General features: G+C 37.5%; 1 protein-coding gene across 1 annotated transcript in view; it reads left to right on the plus strand.

Moving 5' to 3' along the window:
* The first annotated feature begins 7,763 nt into the window (after nt 1-7,763).
* LOC103012971 (EGF-like and EMI domain-containing protein 1) overlaps nt 7,764-22,602 on the plus strand; it is an 86,341-nt gene continuing 71,502 nt past the window's right edge. Inside the window, exons 1-8 of the mRNA XM_057544917.1 lie at nt 7,764-7,875; nt 7,985-8,104; nt 9,819-9,941; nt 14,345-14,482; nt 18,327-18,449; nt 20,096-20,218; nt 20,593-20,781; nt 21,748-21,835. Of these exons, the coding sequence (XP_057400900.1) occupies nt 7,764-7,875; nt 7,985-8,104; nt 9,819-9,941; nt 14,345-14,482; nt 18,327-18,449; nt 20,096-20,218; nt 20,593-20,781; nt 21,748-21,835 (1,016 nt within the window). The remainder of the gene's footprint in view (nt 7,876-7,984; nt 8,105-9,818; nt 9,942-14,344; nt 14,483-18,326; nt 18,450-20,095; nt 20,219-20,592; nt 20,782-21,747; nt 21,836-22,602) is intronic.

Here is a 22,602-nt window from a genome sequence, read left to right on the forward strand (position 1 = left end):
CAGGAGCTGTGCGAACAAAGAAGAGAAGGGGAAATCTCTCCCAGCAGCCTCAGAAGCAGCGGATTAAAGCTCCACAAACAACGTGATGTGCCTGCACCTGCTGAACACCTGAATAGACAACGAATCAGCCCAAATTCAGGAGGGGGACTCTGGGAGCAGGAGATATTAATTCTTCCCCTTTTCCTTTTTTTGGTGAGTGTATATGTATATGCTTCTGGGTGAGATTTTGTCTGTATAGCTCTGCTTTATAATAGCTTTATTTTACTTCACTATATTATAGCCTCTTTCTTTCTTTCTTTGTATTTTTTCTCCCTTTTACTCTGAGCCGTGTGGACGAAAGGCTCTTGGTGCTCCAGCCAGGCATCAGGGCCGTGCCTCTGAGGTGGGAGAGCCAACTTCAGGACACTGGTCCACAAGAGACCTCCCAGCTCCACGTAATACCAAACGGCGAAAATCTCTCAGAGATCTCCATCTCAACATCAAGACCCAGCTTCACTCAACGACCAGCAAGCTACAGTGCTGGACACCCTATGCCAAACAACTAGCAAGACAGGAACACAGCCCCATCCATTAGCAGAGAGGCTGCCTAAAATCATAATAAGGCCACAGACACCCCAAAATACACCACCAGACGTGGATGTGCCCACCAGAAAGACAAGATCCAGCCTCATCCACCAGAACTCAGGCACTAGTTCCCTCCACCAGGAAGCCTACACAACCCACTGAACCAACCTTAGCCACTGGGGACAGATACCAAAAACAACGGGAACTACGAACCTGCAGCCTGTGAAAAGGAGACCCCAAACACAGTAAGATAAGCAAAATGAGACGACAGAAAAACACACAGCAGATGAAGGAGCAGGGTCAAGACACACCAGACCTAACAAATGAAGAGGAAATAGGTAGTCTACCTGAAAAAGAATTCAGAATAATGATAGTAAGGATGATCCAAAATCTTGGAAATAGAATACACAAAATGCAAGAAACATTTAACAAGGACGTAGAAGAACTAAAGAGGAACCAAGCAATGAGGAAAAACACAATAAATGAAATTAAAAATACTCTAGATGGGATCAATAGCAGAATAACTGAGGCAGAAGAAAGGATAAGTGACCTGGAAGATAAAATGGCGGAAATAACTACTGCAGAGCAGGATAAAGAAAAAAGAATGAAAAGAACTGAGGACAGTCTCAGAGACCTCTGGGACAACATTAAATGCACCAACATTCGAATTATAGGGGTCCCAGAAGAAGAAGAGAAAAAGAAAGGGACTGAGAAAATATTTGAAGAGATTATAGTTGAAAACTTCCCTAATATGGGAAAGGAAATAGTTAATCAAGTCCTGGAAGCACAGAGAGTCCCATACAGGATAAACCCAAGGAGAAACACGCCAAGACACATATTAATCAAACTGTCAAAAATTAAATATAAGGAAAACCTATTAAAGGCAGCAAGGGAAAAACAACAAATAACACACAAGGGAATCCCCATAAGGTTAACATCTGATCTTTCAGCAGAAACTCTGCAAGCCAGAAGGGAGTGGCAGGATATACTTAAAGTGATGAAGGAGAAAAACCTACAACCAAGATTACTCTACCCAGCAAGGATCTCATTCAGATGTGATGGAGAAATTAAAACCTTTACAGACAAGCAAAAGCTGAGAGAGTTCAGCACCACCAAACCAGCTTTACAACAAATGCTAAAGGAACTTCTCTAGGCAAGAAACACAAGAGAAGGAAAACACCTACAATAACAAACCCAAAACATTTAAGAAAATGGGAATAGGAACATACATATCAATAATTACCTTAAATGTAAATGGACTAAATGCTCCCACCAAAAGACACAGGCTGGCTGAATGGATACAAAAACAAGACCCATATATATGCTGTCTACAAGATACCCACTTCAGACCTAGAGACACATACAGACTGAAAGTGAGGGGATGGAAAAAGATATTCCATGCAAATGGAAATCAAAAGAAAGCTGGAGTAGCAATTCTCATATCAGACAAAATAGACTTTAAAATAAAGACTATTACAAGAGACAAAGAAGGACACTATATAATGATCAAGGGATCGATCCAAGAGGAAGGTATAACAATTGTAAATATTTATGCACCCAACATAGGAGCACCTCAATACATAAGGCAAATACTAACAGCCATAAAAGGGGAAATCGACAGCAACACAATCATAGTAGGGGACTTTAACACCCCACTTTCACCAATGGACAGATCATCCAAAATGAAAATAAATAAGGAAACACAAGCTTTAAATGATACATTAAACAAGATGGACTTAATTGATATTTATAGGACATTCCACCCAAAACCAACAGAATACACATTTTTCTCAAGTGCTCATGGAACATTCTCCAGGATAGATCATATCTTGGGTCACAAATCAAGCCTTGGTAAATTTAAGAAAATTGAAATCGTATCAAGTATCTTTTCTGACCACAATGCTATGAGACTAGATATCAATTACAGGAAAAGATCTGTAAAAAATACAAACACATGGAGGCTACACAATACACTACTTAATAACGAAGTGATCACTGAAGAAATCAAAGGGGAAATCAAAAAATACCTAGAAACAAATGACAATGGAGACACGACGACCCAAAACCTATGGGACGCAGCAAAAGCAGTGCTAAGAGGGAAGTTTATAGCAATACAAGCCTACCTCAAGAAACAGGAAACATCTCGAATAAACAACCTAACCTTGCACCTAAAGCAATTAGAGAAAGAAGAACAAAAAAACCCCAAAGCCAGCAGAAGGAAAGAAATTATAAAGATCAGGTCAGAAATAAATGAAAAAGAAATGAAGGAAACAATAGCAAAAATCAATGAAACTAAAAGCTGGTTCTTTGAGAAGATAAACAAAATTGATAAACCATTAGCCAGACTCATCAAGAGAAAAAGGGAGAAGACTCAGATCAATAGAATTAGAAATGAAAAAGGAGAAGTAACCACTGACACTGCAGAAATACAAAAGATCATGAGAGATTACTACAAGCAACTCTATGCCAATAAAATGGACAACCTGGAAGAAATGGACAGATTCTTAGAAATGCACAACCTGCCGAGACTCAACCAGGAAGAAATAGAAAATATGAACAGACCAATCACAAGCACTGAAATTGAAACTGTGATTAAAAACCTTCCAACAAACAAAAGCCCAGGACCAGATGGCTTCACAGGTGAATTCTATCAAACATTTAGAGAAGAGCTAACACCTATCGTTCTCAAACTCTTCCAAAATATTGCAGAGGGAGGAACACTCCCCAACTCATTCTACGAGGCCACCATCACCCTGATACCAAAACCAGACAAAGATGTCACAAAGAAAGAAAACTACAGGCCAATATCACTGATGAACATAGATGCAAAAATCCTCAACAAAATACTAGCAAACAGAATCCAACAGCACATTAAAAGGATCATACACCATGACCAAGTGGGGTTTATCCCAGGAATGCAAGGATTCTTCAATATATGCAAATCAATCAATGTGATACACCATATTAACAAATTGAAGGAGAAAAACCATATGATCATCTCAACAGATGCAGAGAAAGCTTTCGACAAAATTCAACACCCATTTATCATAAAAGCCCTGCAGAAAGTAGGCATAGAGGGAACTTTCCTCAACATAATAAAGGCCATATATGACAAACCCACAACCAACATTGTCCTCAGTGGTGAAAAACTGAAACCATTTCCACTAAGATCAGGAACAAGACAAGGTTGCCCACTCTCACCACTATTATTCAACATAGTTTTGGAAGTGTTAGCCACAGCAATCAGAGAAGACAAAGAAATAAAAGGAATCCAAATCGGAAAAGAAGAAGTAAAGCTGTCACTATTTGCAGATGACATGATACTATACATAGAGAATCCTAAAGATGCTACCAGAAAACTCCTAGAGCTAATCAATGAATTTGGTAAAGTAGCAGGATACAAAATTAATGCACACAAATCTCTTGCATTCCTAGACACTAATGATGAAAAATCTGAAAGTGAAATTAAGAAAACACTCCCATTTACCATTGCAACAAAAAGAATAAAACATCTAGGAATAAACCTACCTAAGGAGACAAAAGACCTGTATGCAGAAAATTATAAGACACTGATGAAAGAAATTAAAGATGATACAAATAGATGGAGAGATATACCATGTTCCTGGATTGGAAGAATCAACATTGTGAAAATGACTCTACTACCCAAAGCAATCTAAAGATTCAATGCAATCCCTATCAAACTACCACTGGCATTTTTCACAGAACTAGAACAAAAAATTTCACAATTTGTATGGAAACACAAAAGACCCCGAATAGCCAAAGCAATCTTGAGAACGAAAAATGGAGCTGGGGGAATCAGGCTCCCTGACTTCAGACTATATTACAAAGCTACAGTAATCAAGACAGTTTGGTACTGGCACAAAAACAGAAATATACATCAATGGACCAGGATAGAAAGCCCAGAGATAAACCCACACACATATGGTCACCTTATTTTTGATAAAGGAGGCAAGCATATACAGTGGAGAAAAGACAGCCTCTTCAATAAGTGGTGCTGGGAAAATTGGACAGGAACATGTAAAAGTATGAAATTAGAACACTCCCTGACACCATGCACAAAAATAAACTCAAAATGGATTAAAGACCTAAGTGTAAGGGCAGACACTATCAAACTCTTAGAGGAAAACATAGGCAGAACACTCTATGACATACATCACAGCAAGATTCTTTTTGACCCAGCTCCCAGAGAAATGGAAATAAGAACACAAAGAAACAAATGGGACCTAATGAAACTTAAAACTTTTGCACAGCAAAGGAAACCATAAACAAGACCAAAAGACAACCCTCAGAATGGGAGAAAATATTTGCAAATGAAGCAACTGACAAAGGATTAATCTCCAAGATTTACAAGCAGCTCATGCAGCTCAATAACAAAAAAACGAACAACCCAATCCAAAAATGGGCAGAAGAAATAGACATTTCTCCAAAGAAGATATACAGATTGCCAACAGACACATGAAAGAATGCTCAACATCATTAATCATTAGAGAAATGCAAATCAAAACTACAATGAGATATCATCTCACACCGATCAGAATGGCCATCATCAAAAAATCTAGAAACAATAAATGCTGGAGAGGGTGTGGAGGAAAGGGAACACTCTTGCACTGTTGGTGGGAATGTAAATTGATACAGCCACTATGGAGAACAGTATGGAGGTTCCTTTAAAAACTACAAATAGAACTACCATACGACCCAGCAATCCCACTACTGGGCATATACCCTGAGAAAACCTTAGTTCAAAAAGAGTCATGTACCAAAATGTTCATTGCAGCTCTATTTACAATAGCCAGGACATGGAAGCAACCTAAATGTCCATCGACAGATGAATGGATGAAGAAGATGTGGCACATATATACAATGGAATATTACTCAGCCATAAAAAGAAATGAAATGGAGGTGTTTGTAATGAGGTGGATGGAGTTAGAGTCTGTCATACAGAGTGAAGTAAGTCAGAAAGAGAAAAACAAATACAGTATGCTAACACATATATACGGAATCTAAGGAAAAAAAAAAAAGCCATGAAGAACCTAGTGGCAAGGCGGGAATAAAGACACAGACCTACTAGAGAATGGACTTGAGGATATGGGGAGGGGGTGGGGTGAGATGTGACAGGGTAAGAGAGTGTCATGGACATATATACACTACCAAATGTAAAATAGATAACTAGTGGGAAGCAGCCACATAGCACAGGGAGATCAGCTCGGTGCTTTGTGACCACCTAGAGGGGTGGGATGGGGAGGGTGGGAGGGAGGGAGATGCAAGAGGGAAGAGATATGGGAACATATTGTATGTGTATAACTGATTCACTTTGTTATAAAGCAGAAGCTAACAAAAAAAAAAAAAAGAACTTGTGGAAGTTTGCCAGGTAAAACATGCAAAGTCCTTCAGTTGTGAACTTCAAAATTTTAATTTCTAAACCAATAAAGATAAGACATATATAAAAAAAAAGAAAACTACAGACCAATATCTCTTATGCATGTAGATGTAAAAATCCTCAGCAAAATATTAGTAAACCAAATCCAACAATTTATAAAAGTGATTATACACTATGATCAAGTAGGATTTATCTCAGGAAATCAAGATGGGTTCAACATCTGAAAATCAATTAATGTAATATACCATATCAAAACCCACCTGATCATCTCAATAGATGCAAGAAAAAAAACTTGACAAAATCCAACTCCCTTCCGTGATAAAAGAACTCAACAAACTAGAAATAGAAGAGAACTTCCTCAACCTAATAAATGGAACCTATGAGAAACACACAGTAACTTTACACTAAGTAGTGAAGTGCTAAAAGCTTTCCCCCTATAATCAGGAATGAGGCAAGGATATCTATTCATGCCACTTCCATTTAACATTGTACTGCAAGTTCTAGCCAGAGCAAAAAGGCAAGAAAATAGAAGACATCCAGACTAGAAAGGAAGAAGTAAGATATCTCTGTTCACAGATGACAGGATCTTGTAACAGAAAATTTTAAGGAATCCACCTAAAAAAACTATTAGAATTAATAAGGAAATCCAACTAAGTTGTAGGATTAAAGATCAAACTATAAAAATCAATTGGATTTCTATACACTAGCAATGAAAAATCTGGAAGTAAAGTTAAGAAACGGTTTTAGTTATTATAGCATCAAATAAAATACATAGGAACAAATTTAATGAAAGAAGTGCCAAAATTAGATAATGAAAACTGTAAAACCTTGTTGAAATAAGTTAGATACTAAAATAAATGGAAAGACATCTCGCGTTCATGGATCAGATAACTTAATATTGTTCAAATGGCAGTATTGCCCCAAATTGATCTACAAATTCAATTCAATCTCTCCCTACATAAAAGCAAGAAGGAGAACAATGTATATTGTATCTGTGATAGATAGATAGATAGATAGATAGATAGATAGACAGACAGATAGGTAGATAGATAGATAGATAGATATTTGTATCACTTATATTTTCATAAAGTCTGGAAGGATTTACAAGAAATTAATAAAAGCATGTAAGCATTAATGTACCACCAGCTTACATTTTGTGGTAGTGGTTACATTGAAACTGGGTGAATGTGGGAGCAAGGTAGCTTTATTCATTGTTCTGCTTTTTCTATTCTGTGCAATATTTTAAAAAAGGAAATGGGGAGCATACAGGAGTAGGAATTCCCACCCTAGCAGCTTGTAATGTAGCCAAGGCTGATTTACAGAGTCAGACCAGGATCACTTAGCTCATCAATTCAACAAATAAGCTCTGTGTGGAGGTACTCCTTATAGGACATGTGGCTTCACATTACTTTGGACTTCCAGAGAATATGACTAAGACTAAGACAAGAGCAAGTGAGGGGAAAAGGAGGTCAGAAGGAGGTCACTCACTAATTCCAGTGGGATCTGAACTTATTTATTTCATCTCCATGGCAGCTGTAGCTAAGACTCTCCCATGTTGCTCCAGTTGGCCTTTTCTTGGCACCACGGTTGCTTATCCAAAGGCAGAGGAGATCTAGAGGAGGTGAAAGGTTTATCTGAGGATAATTGCTGCTCAAAGGAGTAGAAAAGGTGGGGAGAGAAGGAGAAAAACTGCAAAGGTGTGTGGAGGAGTTCCTGCTGACTCTATTTAACTTTGGGCACAAGAGCACAGCAGATGGACTTTTGAGAAGAGTAAAATTAGCCAGTTCTTTGACCTTGAACCATGTTTGGATTTGTTCAGATTTTGGAGTTCAGATCACAAAATGGGAAACATTTTGTTGGATTAGCGTCATCTGAAAGTGGGAAAGACTTTCCAGAGGCCTTACCATCTTTATGTAAGAAATCCTCCTGTCCCAGTTCTCTTTTACCTTTCTCCACACTTCTGCTCTGTACATCTTTCTAAAGTTAATGAATTGAAAACTATCACTGCTTAATTGCTTTTAGCGATGGACCCCTGCATGGGTGGAAATGGATGTGCTCACATCTGTCAGAGTGAGCATGGCGTGGCCAGGAGTGCCTGTCACCCAGGGTACCAGCTGTCTGCATACAAAAAGGCCTGTGCAGGTTGGAAGTTGAAGCTGATAGATTAATTGGGTAATTGTTTGAAATTCTGTGGTAATTCAGTTTTGAATAGTCAGAACAGCTAGGAGAAAGGTGTTTTCATTTATGCTTAAAAAAGAACATTTATATTCTTATTTGATCATTCTGAAAGGTATTTTTATGAAACTGTAAAAACTCAGTGAAATTTTTAGTTACAAAAAATGATCTGGTGTAGTTTCAGAATTAATTCTTTTTGTTTTCTGTTTTTCATTCTGAAGTGAATTCCAGAATTAATATTTCAAAACCTTCCATAACCTCACAGGGAGTTTTTGATTATAGGCTACAGAAGGTGGGGATAACCTTTGAAAAGCAAGTATGTGCAAATGAGTGCTCTCAGAAGTTAGGAATAATTAAAACCAAAAAGATAGAAACTCTATAACTACAAGGTTACATATTTCTGTTTCCTAGAAATAGCAAAACAGACATACTTCAATTCAAAGATGAAAGTGATAAATTACTTCGTGACCAGAACTGATAAATGAAGTCATTCCTGTGGGACTGTCTTTGTTTTAATAACTTCTGAGAAATCACAGAATCCTTCATTTTTATCACAGCATTTCCATGAAATGAGGAACAGTTTATTTGCATTAATTAAGAAAATACAAAATGTTTCCTGACTTATGGGACTGATAAACACTTTAAGAAATTGAAAAAGAATTAGACATAAAAATTAGTGTGAAGTTAGTTTTTTTTTTTCTTTAAGCCAAAACCAAGATAAAATTTTCTGTGGATTATGTTAACGTACTTTTCTGACAGAGAACATTTCTGCTTTGGTCCTCTGTGTGCATAGCACCTACCTTGCTGAGTTTCTGGCACAGAATAGGATCTTATTAAAATTTGTGGAAAATTGACAGATGTATACATATATAGATATATACATATATCCATACTTATCTATACAATATCTTTTTCAAATTTTTATTTTAATAATATCTGGTACATTATTCCTAAAAAGTCTGTCCCCAAAGTTACTGCCTATGTAGGGTTTTATAAATACCTTAGAAAAATGAGTATTTCTCTTAAGAGTCCTGGTGGGGGGTGACATGCAGGACTGTACAAGGAGGAGCTGCTATTTGGGAAAATAATGGTGAGACCTATCCGTTTAAAGGGTGGGGGGAGCTGCAGAAACTACATGGGCCACAAAATGATGTTATACTGAATAGACTTGGCCGTCAGTGTCAGGAGAGAGAGAGGGCACCAGTGTTTAAATGGCATTGCCCTGTGACAATCATATGTACAATACACACCATGGATTGCTACATATGAAGACTCCAAATCTGCCTTGTGTATGGCCACTTGTACTGTCTTAAATCAGAGAGATACCATTTTTGGTTAAGAATTTGATATATATTCATGAAGACAAATTACAATGACTTCTGCTTGTATTATTAGAGGATAGAAAAGGTCTATTTTTTGTTTGTTTTCTCTTCCTTCAAATTAATAGATACTAGTAGGTTCTAATAGGTAGAAAGAAGTGTTTGAGAACATAAGACCTACAGTAGAGTTCATGTCATTCGCAGTTGGTTTATTTGCAAATATGGAGCCTATGTGGAATTTTACTGTTATGTTTGATGTTGGGGGTTGAGAGGCAGGGGATGCTTTAGTTCATTTCTATAGTTTACAAATAAACCTTAATTCCAGCTCTGAAGACACAGCTCCTGTGTATCTCTTTCTGCAGATGTAAACGAGTGTGCTGAAGGGCTTGCTCCCTGCAGCCATCGCTGTGTGAACACAGTGGAATCTTTCACTTGTGCCTGCCACCCTGGTTTTGAGCTGGGAGCTGATGGAAAACAGTGTTACAGTAAGTGGCAATAATCGCAGCCCAGAAAATGTGTGGCATTTTACAAGTATTAAGCAAGAGTAATAAACAAAAGAACTACACTGAATGTCTTGCCAAAGTGGAAGCTCCTGAGAATGTTTTCCACTGGGGTAGGGTGGGAGTGAGAGCTTCGAAGGCCAACCCCCTCATTTTAATTTGACAAAACAGGGGCCCAGAGTCAACAGACAATGGTCGGCATCATGATCCACAGTGTAGACCACAAGGACTAAGTCTCAGGTCTTCTGACTCGGGCTCTCTTGGACCCATGGCTCTCCTTTGTGAAGAGTCTGTCTTCCTTCACCACCTCTGCTGTGCAATATTTATTGAACACTAATAATTCCAGTGTAAAACTCAGGGAAAAGGAACTAGCAGGGGTGAAGGAACCAGCAACACAAGGAGCGGCTCTAGATTGTAAGACCATGTCTGATTTCCGATCTCAGTTCCAAAGATGCCCTTCCCAGCTCTCCACATCTTAGTAAACCATCCTTTCCGGGCGGAAGTCAAAAATGCAATTATGCAAATGAGTAAGTGACAGAACTGGGACTTGAACTAGGGTCTTTAGGCTCCAAATATACTATCCTTTTAACTTTGTTATGTGTTTGTATACATCATATGTCTCTTGATCAGTTTTAATTAAGGAAGAAGAATAAGGATAATGATAAACAGAATAAATTATGTAGTGTTTTTACCTAAGCTCTCTCATGAAGGGACATTCTTTTTTTTTATTATTATTTATTTATTTATTTATTTATTTATTTATTTATTTATGGCTGTGTTGGGTCTTCATTTCTGTGCGAGGGCTTTCTCCAGTTGCGGCAAGCGGGGGCCACTCTTCATCGCGGCGTGCGGGCTTCTCACTATCGCGGCCTCTCTTGTTGCAGAGCACAGGCTCCAGACGCGCAGGCTCAGTAGTTGTGGCTCACGGGCTTAGTTGCTCCGCGGCATGTGGGATCCTCCCAGACCAGGGCTCGAACCCGTGTCCCCTGCATTGGCAGGCAGATTCTCAACCACTGCGCCACCAGGGAAGCCCCGAAGAGACATTCTTAAGGTCACTAAATTTTTCCTTCTCCTCCACTGCATAAAACTCTAATTCTTTAGTGCCTGGGTTGCCAGTGTAGCCTTAAGGTCTGTTGATATATTTCTACTGCTTAAAGACAGGGCAGTTTTGCTGCAGTGATATTTGTCTTTTAAAGAGCAAACTAAATAACATGGGAGAGAAGAATTAACTACTAATTAGGATATAACTTCTTTTGAGGTGAGTCTTTCTCTCAGTGCCCTGAGGAGTCCTTTCAGGCAGAGAGAAATGTGGATGGGTTTTTCTTTCTTATTAATATTTGGCTTTTTAATGTGGCCAGAGGTTTAGGAGATGAGTACATTTTACAGATGCCTGAAATAAAATCCCTTGCAATCTGACTGGTGAGTTCTCAGTTATCATGAAAGAGGGGGCCTTTATTGCTAATGAGTCATGAGGTATAGGCTTTCTGTGAAAGTTACTTGGGAAAGCAAATTTGCCCTAGAGTTGAATACATTTGGTAGAAGTGTATTTTTACATTTATTTCCCTCATGTGAATATTTGGCTGAGTTCTTTGTGTAGCTCTCACAAGACCTCAATATTTACTGACATACAAAACTTTCTTGGTGGAAACTGGTATTTTGAGTGTTTTAAAACTTGTAGGTGGGGTAAATGTTTTCAGAACATGGTAATGTTTAACAATGAGTGACTTCCCTGGTGGCTCAGTGGTTAGGAATCTGCCTGCCAATGCAGGGGACATGGGTTTGAGACCCGCTCCAGGAAGATCCCACATGCTGCAGAGCAACTGAGCCAGTGTGCCACAACTGCTGAGCCTGCACTCTAGAGCCCACAAGCCACAAACAGTGAGCCTGCATGCCACAACTAGTGAGCCCGCGTGCCACAACTAGTGAGCCCGCATGCCACAACTACTGAAGCCCACGTGCCTGGAGCCCATGCTCCACAACAAGAGAAGTCACGGCGTTGAGAAGGCCCATGCACTGCAGCAAAGAGCAGTCCCGGCTCGCTGCAACTAGAGAAAGCCCGTGCACAGCAACAAAGACCCAACACAGCCATAAATAAATAAATAAATAAATTTAAAAAAAGAAAAAAACAATGAATTATGTGTTCTTCATGTAACAGTATATTTTAGGCAAATATTGTTTTAACTTTTTCCTAGGACAACAATATTTTGTATTTATATCATTTCTTCTCAGAGGCTCTCAAAATACTGTATAGCATAAACATCAAATCCTCAAAGTGTGCTATGAATGAACTATCACTATCTTGTGATTAGAAATTAGAAAATTCCAGATCTAGCATGGTTAAATAAAACTGTTCCCAAACTACCAAGCAGTATATAGTGAACCTAAGTTCCATATGTATTTAATGCATATTTAATATACTGAGTAAATAATGATTTTTTGCTATCTATGAGAAACCACAGGGATCAGGTTTTAAAGTTTTTTTAAAACATATTTTTAGGTATGATAGTTAAACAGTTTCATCTGTATCAAGAACGCAGACTCTCAGCTTACTTCTAGTGGCCAGTTCTAGATACGTATGCGCATGTCTGAGTCCCGTATAGTTTAGCTCTTTATGAGGTTACAGTAATGTCATTTATATGTAAAGTACCTCTGGCAGTCTTACAGCTGCATTGATCACAGGGAAACAAGAATAGGAGCCAAAATTTGAAATATGTCTCCCTACAGAGTATATGCTAACATATTGTGAAAAATATCAGTTCCCTTAATTATTTCAGCCTTTCCTTTAGCTCTCTTATTTTGCTCAGTCCTAAACTAGCTGTTTCTAAACCCAAAGGCATTCTTATTTTCAACAATAAATTGATTAGCATAATCTTTTTTTGTTTATTCAATCATTCAAAACCTATTTTTAAAAAAAATTTTAGCACTCTTTTTGTTTAACATCTTTATTGGAGTATAATTGCTTTACAATGGTGTGTTAGTTTCTGCTTTATAACAAAGTGAATTGGCTATACATATACATATATCCCCATATCCCCTCCTTCTCGCGTCTCCCTCCCACCCTCCCTATCCCACCCCTCTAGGTGGTCACAAAGCACTGAGCTGATCTCCCTGTGCTATGCGGCTGCTTCCCACTAGCTATCCATTTTACATTTGGTAGTGTCTATATGTCCATGCCACTCTCTCACTTCGTCCCAGTTTACCCTTCCCCCTCCCTGTGTCCTCAAGTCCATTCTCTACTCTCAAAACCAATTTTTGAACATCTGTTAGGAGCTGGGTAATACAAGATGACGAAGGCACAGAGGAATGAGCACAATGACAGGGACGTGCCCTGGGTGCCCTGGGACACATGGCTGCTGCCTAGCGTAGACTGGAAGCTGGGACCAGGGAGCATGATTTCTGTACATGTAACCATACAGGAACATAGCAGATACCTTGGCAGTTTGAATGGTGATATAGGCTCTCAAGGAATACCACAATCCTAAGTGCCCTTGTCCTGTTCTTTCCCATCTTTCTTCTTTCAAAGGATTCAGGAGTTAAGGATGGAAGGAAATGAACCAATGTAGTCGCTCTCATTTCAGGTGTGTCCAAGCAACACAAATGAAGAACAGTAGAGGCCAATGGGGAAAATAGCAGAGTATCTAATTCCATATTTTTAACAATGATGCAAAGCATTCTTTTATTTTTCATTTTCTCACTTAGAAAATGATTGGTTATAATACCTGTGTGCTCAGGAAAATTGGCATCTGTACACTGAGCTGGATGCCCCCCAAAGTGCCCCAAAGTAGCGGCATGTACCACGATCAGCAAATTAGTGCTCAAAGGAAGAGAATGTTTATGTAATAAGTGACTCTTGTATACATCAAAGCTGATTAGCATACGAACATGATACCAGTTACATATAATCAGCTAATTCATTGGGTTTTTGTTCATAGTTTTGTTCCAAAGCCATTTTTAACAGTATTTTCATGTACTCACAGCCTAAAAAAAGAGCAGATATTAACATACCATTAGTTTGAGAACAGATATGTCAGCTGTATTTGCTTTCTGATCATTGATTCAATACACATATTTTTTACATTCTGAAAATACTGAAAATTCCCAGACGTAAGTGTCCTTTAAGATACGTTTAATAACCACTGGTGGACTCATTACCTTTCTGCCACACTCTGTCAATTTGACATTATTTATAGGTTTATTAGCATTTTGATATGGTGTAGATATTTACAATGCTTAATAGTCCTCAGACTTTTACTTCTATATGCTTAGAGTGTTGACAGATTTCCAATAAAGTTTGTCATCTCCCAACAGAGAGAGTGTACCCATTGTTGCCATGTATTCAGATTTCTCTGTTATTATGCTAATAATTCTCTTTTGCTTGTTTTGGAAAGGGATTGAATTGGAAATTGTCAATAGCTGTGAAAAGAATAATGGTGGTTGTTCCTGTCACTGTGAACATGCAGTTGGTGGGCCCTGTTGCTCCTGTAACCATGGACACCGGCTTGATTCAGATGAGAAAACATGCATAGGTAATGTATGGTAAATGCCATCTTCCTTCAGAGGTTGCCCTGGATTCATTTAGCCCTTTCTTCTCTAATACTTAGTGCTCTAATATAGCCACATCTCTCAAACTGCAAGAAGTAAAATGAACAGTGTCTTTGGCTACTGGATAAATGTAAAAGAAATACTAATTGACAGAAGACATCATTGTGTTTAGATATTTACTTTGAAGTTAAAGGAGATTTAAAACTTATTAGCAATATATATGGACTTAACAGTTTTATTTCTGGAAAATATTCTAAGGCCTATTTAACCATTTAATGTAATTTATAATTCAAACAAAAATGCCACCACGCATGCTAATTCTCTCCACCACAAGCAGAAGCAATCATGTTCATTGGTTTTCAACTTGGTGATAATTTGGATGCATGTTCACCTTTGACATGGCAAGTAGCTACATTCCAAAAGAAAACTTTAAAAGATGTTACTCTTTGGAAATCCCAGCTAAAAACTATTTTTAATGGATAACTTTTTCAATGTATTATTAGAACTTATATCATTTGAGACAATGAGAAGAATAAATTCCACCCCAGCCTTGCTTCATAATGAAATGTTTAATCTAGAACTTCTGAGAAAAAGGAATATCTACTAAAAATAGGGAGAGTGAACATCAAACTAAATTACTATGTGCTCTGGGTCTGAGAGCAACTACAAGCCCCTGAAACAATTTGCCATCATTCGAGAATTATGACACCATATTTGCTTGTTTTCTTTTGTGATACTTTATATCACCTTTCTTAAAAATTATGATGTGAGTACTAAAAAAAATCTTTGACCTTTTCATGCTACAGTATGGTTTGAGGCAAATTGAAGTACCAAAAGAGGAGAGGTGAATTTCAAAAGCCTAAGTCATTGGGATTTTTTAGTTTGGTACTAATGTGACAGAGTGAACTTCAAGGGATTTTGAAGTATTCTGGTTTCATAAATTATTTAACCAAAACAATGTCATTACTTGTTATTTCTTGATCGAACATCACCTTCTGCATTTTTCTCAGTGTCTATGATGATTAACTTAATGAAACCAGTTGCTTGCCTTGCTTCTTTTTTGTAATGAAAATTATGCTTATAATTTTCTACCTTGCTAACATTTGTATCTCTGGAAAAAATAAAGGGCTTCCTTTCTTCTTTGCTCCCTCGCTCCCTCCCTCCCTCCCTTCTTTCCTTCCTACCTTCTTTTTTTGACTGTTGGGTAAGGGAAACTGGAATTTTGCTAAACCTTTTGTTTGCAACTTATAATTTGGTATCTTTCCTTATTCTTTGAAAAGTACAATTCAGTAAAGTTCTTATTTACAGCCAGAAAAAAATAGCATCTGCCAGGGTCAAAATGTAGAAAATTGCATATTTATGACATTTCAGCAGTCAACATGACAACATTGTTTTGTTTACGGCTCAAGTTTATTTCATTTTCCAACAATAAATAACACTCATTCCTAAAGACCAAATATTCACTAGAGTAAAGGCAATGATTTGTTTGGAGTGTGCATATACATACTCTGCTTATTTGCCTGAGAACAGATTAAGGCCATGGATGCTTTGTAAAACATTCATGCATGAGGGAAATTAAACAATTTTCTTTTTAGTGTATTTTAAGATCAACTTTCCTTTTACATAACTTTCCTTTTACACAACTTTCCTTTTACATATAAATGTGTTCTAGTCTGCAAATGGTCAGTCTTGCCCAAATGCAAAAATTTATTAGGGCTAAAACCTAGAGATGTGTTAACACAATTTGAAAGACAACTATACAAAATACAAGTGTCTGACCAGCGGTAAGTTCACTAAATTTAACAATTGGTAGTTATCAGAAAAATAATTTTATTCTAATCTTTGGAGCTTTATTCAGTGACTATGTGTGGGGGGCAGATACAGAAGGTCAAGTTTTTTCAAGGTTTACTTTTGATGCTTTTCTGAAGTCATAGTTGAAATGTTTAATTGTTTCACCTGACTGCAATTAATGCTGTAGTTTTGATTAGGGCTAAATTTTTAAATACAGGTGAATTTCTCTGTGATGCTGCAATATTTGGTGTATTGGCCAATGTAAATAGGAAAAATATGATCATCAGAGAGGAAGAAAAATAAAAAATAAAAAATTAGCAAGCAAAGATATTACCAAATAAGATCTGAAAAGGAATCAAGAAATTTAGGAAAACAGGTGATACAAGGGTTGAAGGGACAGGGCATTTTAAGAAAGGAAGAATGGGGTTTCAGGTGAGTTCTGTACATGAGACAGGAAATAACCCCAGAGGAATGATAATAGAAGAAGAATCCAAAATGGGTCATAAAATGATAGATCGAGGAATTCATTTTTCCAGTTATGTGATGCAATTGTGCTCCTTACTGGTTGAGAACAGGGAATCATGAGACGTATATGTTTAGAGGCTCTGGTGATATCTGAGAAGACTTTTTAAAAAATCTTGAAATAAGAAAATCCAAAAAACATAAAAGATAATGTTTTAGATAAAATGAAACTGAATTTTTTAAAGTTTTTTTTTTTGTCCTCTATATTCATGCTACGTAATACAAAGGATAAATGAAGTTTTAATATAAGAAAGGAAAAAAATATCATCTAGAGTTTTGTGAGTAGCACTGCTTGTGACATTTTGCAGGAGAAAGAATATTTTGTGTCCAAATGACCTTCATTTGGATATTTTATGGTGACCCTTAACCTTAGCTGATTGATTGCATTTTCTTTCCTTCCTTTCTCTTGTCTGCATTTTCTTACATTGGTACCCTTTCCAAGGTTAATTGAGACACTGACCTTTTATATCTGGGGCCGCTCATGTAGTTATGGAGCAATGGGATTTTGTAAACTCAGCACTGACAGGCCACCCAACTTAACAGTTCAACAAAGGGGGTAGAATTGAACTAAGGACCTATAGCCAAAAACCCTGACCACACAATTCCCAGGTGTCTAGCCTGGTGAAAGCAGTGGGTAAAGAGTCTGTTGCTACCCTTTAGCCAATTATATTATAAATGATCCCCTCAAAACTCAGGACAAATCGATTAGCCTTTGGCTGAAAGGTTTCAATTTGACATCTTCTGGTGCATTTTTATTTTCTGCAAGGCAAATAAAGGAAGACACATGCCAGATTGTAGAATTCTAGAATAACAGTGCTGAAGGAGACTTAAAGATCATCATTTAGAAAGCTGTTTATCTGATAGGACATTCCAGGGTAATAGTGTCACCAATTATAATAAAAACTCATCCCAGTCAAAGCATCATCGAAAAGTTCAAGCAAATGCCCTGAAATATTCTGTAATTTAACACATAATATTTAAAATGATTGTCTGCCCTCTCTCTAAATTGCCTTTATCCACTTCTCTTCCCAGTCACGTGACTTCTTTTTGCTTGGGAACGTTCTTTCATCTGAAGTTCCAGAAGAACAATCACATAGGGGCCTAAGACTGCCTCCTCTTTGCAGCTATTAAATGTCCACTAAATGGAATTTTTGGGCTCTTCTTCTCAAGCTGTTTTTTTGTTGTCGTTCTTCAAGTTCTCTGTTTGTTCAGTTAGATTGCTATTTAAACTGGAGAAATAGCAGAGATCTCTTACCCTGTGCTTATAAATGCATTTGGAGATTACTTACATGCTTTTCAAATAAATACCAGGCATAGAAGCATGTCAGAAACGTAAACCCAAATGCGGCCTCATTTGTTTTGTGTTATAGTCTCTTCAGTGTCTGTACTTTGTAACCTGAGAAATAGAAAATGATTAGTAAAGCAGTTTTAATTTCGAAGCGAAGCTTATCGGCACCTTCACAGGTCAGTTAAATTGCTGCCCTTAAGTAACAGAAATGTCCTTTCCCCCTTTAGACCTTGATGAATGTGAGAGTGGAGAAGACTGCTGGGCCCAGCTCTGCATCAACTATTTAGGAGGCTGTGAATGCAGTTGTCAGGAAGGCTTTAGGATCAGTTCTGATGCTTGTGGATGTGATGGTGAATTCCTGAGCTCTAATGTGAAATCCCTGATGTGATGAGGCAATCAATGGAGGGGGAATATCTGAGATAGAGGGTTAGGGTGGGAAAGGGAAGGCTTTGACACTAAAGAGACTTGGATCTCTCTGTGGCTCGACCACGTTCTATTATATGAACTTGGGTGACATTCAGTCTTCTGAGCCTCAAATCCTCATCAGTAAAGTGAAGACAATAATGGAATTACTGGGGAAATTAAGAAAAGTAATAAATGTAAAGTGCCTACTACTGTGATTGACATCGAGAAATCACTCAACTAAAAGTAGCTATTATTATAATAATAATAGTCATCGACCCATAATCCCTTTTACCTAATTTAATATATATAGGCAAGTGAGAGATTCCAGCAAGCCATAGCACACTGCCACAGGAATTGCTTGTGGCAAGCTTGACTGGAATCAGAGGTGATTACTGAGTGTCCTTCTAATTTAAGGGCAATAGCAGAAGGATTGCGGGTTCATGAGCCACAGTCCAAATCTGTATCAGAATCCTTTATATATCTGATATTAATCTAGCTAATGCAAGTTTTAAGATGAGTCATTTTATAGTTTTCTAACTTATTTGTTGAAATTGATTCACTTACCTTTCAGATGGCTTCTAGCTGATAGGTATATTTTTATATGATAGGAGAGTTTGAATTCAGTGAGTAGAGTTAATTCACTGTTTTATACCATTAAGAACCTTTTGAACCTTACTTTTCTTGAAATAAAAGATTAGAAGATTGTTATCTATTTCAATAATAGTCAAATTATATAAGAAGACTTTACAAAGAAGTGCCTCAGAGAAAATAGTGTTTCTTGGATTAAAGAAATAAATTCTTGTATTCTGTTGAGGATGATAGTTGTGTTTCTTCATATAGATGCCAAACTCCCCAGCCTTGCAGTATAGATAACAGCAAAGAACATACAACTATGATATCTATATATTCTAAACACAGTAGAGCATATTACCACTTACACCTCCCATCCAATTAACAGGGCCAAAAAAAATTGAATTTCATGTGCCATCTGTTCTTAAGCAGAGTGAGCCAAGAGATGATTGTGTGGCGTGAATATACATACTTGGGTACACACATCCAAATGGAAAAGGTATCCGCAATCTGAGGCCAGGCCTAGAAACTCAGCTTCATAAATGAACTTTTAGTATACTGAACACATTGATCAAAGTCTGGGCTCAGACGTGGACATAACACCAGTAAGTCATATGAGATGAAGGCCTAGGATTCTTCCATCTCTCAAATTCTCCACAAACTGTGTACAGAATTATGCATGGAATAAAGGCTTCACCATAGATATTGAATAATTCAAGAGTGAATGAACGTTCTGCAAAATGGTACACAGCCTAAGACCATGTAAGTTTTAAATTCTTCCTCAAATCTCATGAACAAGCTCTCAGAAAGACCTTGTCTATGTAGGTAAACTATGGTAAACTTGGAAATGAGTGAAGGAAAAATAATTGGCAGGATATATTTGAGGAAGAATTTGGGGCTATGCTTTCTATATAGCAATACATTGTTATTGGTTAATAAAGGTGACAAATATGCCCATGAGTTCATAATGTCTATTTTACCTCTCAATGCCTAAGAGCAGACACTGTTTAAATTTTCCCAGATGTGGATGACTGTCTGGATGTCAGTATCGTCTGTGACCAACTATGTGTCAACTCTGTGGGAACCTATGAGTATACTTGTGAGGAAGGCTGCAGAATTGGAAGTGATGGAAAAACTTGCATCTGTAAGTTGCTGTGGAGAGTTTTATCGAATCTCTTCTAACCGACTTCAACCCTTGTCTTGTTCTTTGGGAGCACGGAGACCATATATTCTTTAACTCAACCTGTCCTCCTCCCCTTTCTCTCTTCACAGACTGAGATCTTTCTTTTCCTTTTGTTCTTTCTGCGGCAGTTTCAACTCTGTGCTTGCTGCTTCTCACCTTCATTTACAATAGGCAGTTTGAAATGGCTTTCTCAAAGAGTTTTACCTTTCAGCTGCCCCCTGCCTTGACTGTATAGTTCAGACTCTCTCATTTTTCCCATCAACCCTTGCTCAGTTTTTCCTTCTTTTAACCAGCATGTGGAATCCAGGTCTTTCCCTGTGCGGTCTGAGCTTTAGCTGATGATGAGTTGAAGGAAGAAGAAGAGGAATTAGACATTGTGAAGTTTCCAGGTCTTCTATTCAAGAGCCCACCTCAACTGCTTCATTATGTGGCCACCTCTCTGCCTGTCACCCATGAAGATGAAGAAGATGAGGAGGAAGAGGGGAAAGGTATTCGAGGAGAACTGACTGCTTTGCACAGAGTTGGTGCGTAAAAGCATGTATCTCATTAAAATCACCTCTTTTCACATAAATCTTTCATAGACAATTTCATTATCAATGTTTAACGCCATCAAGTGTTTTAACGTGATATTAGCAAGAAAAATGGGACCAAAATTGCTTCTTCAAAGTTCTCTATGAAATTCATCATCTTTTGCCTTTCTTCCCTTTAGCACAAAAAAAGGTTGCTATGTAGGTATGTGTGGACGAGGGGGTGCAGGGGGGTGGGCGCTATTGAAAATGTGATACAGTGAAATGGAGCTGAAAAATAGCTTTGAATTAGCGTAATGGAGAAAAGGATTGGGACCTTTTAGTTCTAACAGTTTAAACTCTACTAGAAGTCGTTTTTGTATAGTTAAAATTTACCTTAAATAGCCTTAAAATCTAGACCCTTTCTAAATTTTAAAATGCAGAGAATCAATGGTTCAATATGCTCAAGTGGACCAAGAAAAAATATCTTTACAAATGTGAGCAGTTTTTCTTATATATCCATGCAACGGAACTCAAGCATCAAATCACTTCTGATCAGAATAAATTAGCATAACCTCTTTCAAAAGTAACAGTTTGCAGCCAGTCTGCTGCTTCTTTTTCTTTTCTTTGTAAGACAGAGCTGCTCTTTTTGTTCTCCCTCTATTCCTTGTATTTTAAGAGCATCAAAGCTTAATGATTTCTTTAGAAGACATTCAGTAAAATAGCAGATGTGTTTATACGCTATGGTCAATGATAATAATATCAATAAGTGCATCTGCATAATGATAGAAATGCTTTAATGTTACTGAATTAGACTCCTGATACTTCGGCTACTCAAAGTCAGAATAGAAGTAGTTCAGGGCTACCAAGACAGTCAGAACTTGAGTGGCCAAGATCTAGAGAGAAGAGAAGCTCAGACAAGTGAGATGGACAATCTGTGCTACTTTTCTCCTTGAGCCATTTGCTAATGTATGGGCTATGCAGACAGGGAAGCCAGGAAGTCTACCGACAGCTGCAAAGAGAGCAAGGAGCTAAGCCCCGTTACAGCAGTATCATGCATGGTGCTGGAGAGGTAGAAGTTGGAGTTGAGAATCTGCCAAGGTGGAGAAGCCTTGCTAAACATGACAGGCTTTCAACTGGGACATCTGAAAGACCCCATCTAGAAACAGGAGCAAATCTTAAAATGGAGTGAGCCTTAAAAAAACAACTGAGATGAAGTCTCTCCATCCTTATTCAGATTAAGGTAATTTCCCTCAAGAATAGAATGGATAAACACATTATGGTACATTTATACAATAGAATACTATATAGCCATAAAAAATAAACTAGTGAACACACAATATGGGTGAGTCTCATAAACATTATATAGAATGAAAGAAGCTTGATACCAAAGAGTACATACTTTACAATTCCATTTATATAAAGTTCAAAAATAAGGGAAAATAATCCATGGTGATATAAATCAGAATAGAGCTTAATTGGTAAGGCTAATGATTAAGAATCATCAAGTCACCTTTCAGTTTTTGGGGTGCTGGTAATAATCTATATCTTCATCTGGGAGGCATTTGCATGGGGTTGTTTACACTGTGGGAGAAAAAAGTATGAAGTGTACACTTGAGTTTTGTGCACTTCTCTGCATGTATATTAAATCTCAGTAAAAAGGCTTACTTGGGAAAAAAACAAAACAAAACTTTGCATAAAACAGCCTGGAAGGAAAAACACTAAAGTGCCAGGACCATTGATTATTTTTGTGTTCAGAAATTAATGGTAATTTCTTTTCATTTTTTACTTTCTTAAATATCCTAAATATTCTTTAGGGACTACTTCCAAGCTCTATTT

This window comes from Balaenoptera acutorostrata, chromosome 4 (assembly GCF_949987535.1).
Source record: "Balaenoptera acutorostrata chromosome 4, mBalAcu1.1, whole genome shotgun sequence".
Classification (NCBI taxonomy): Eukaryota; Metazoa; Chordata; class Mammalia; order Artiodactyla; family Balaenopteridae; genus Balaenoptera; species Balaenoptera acutorostrata.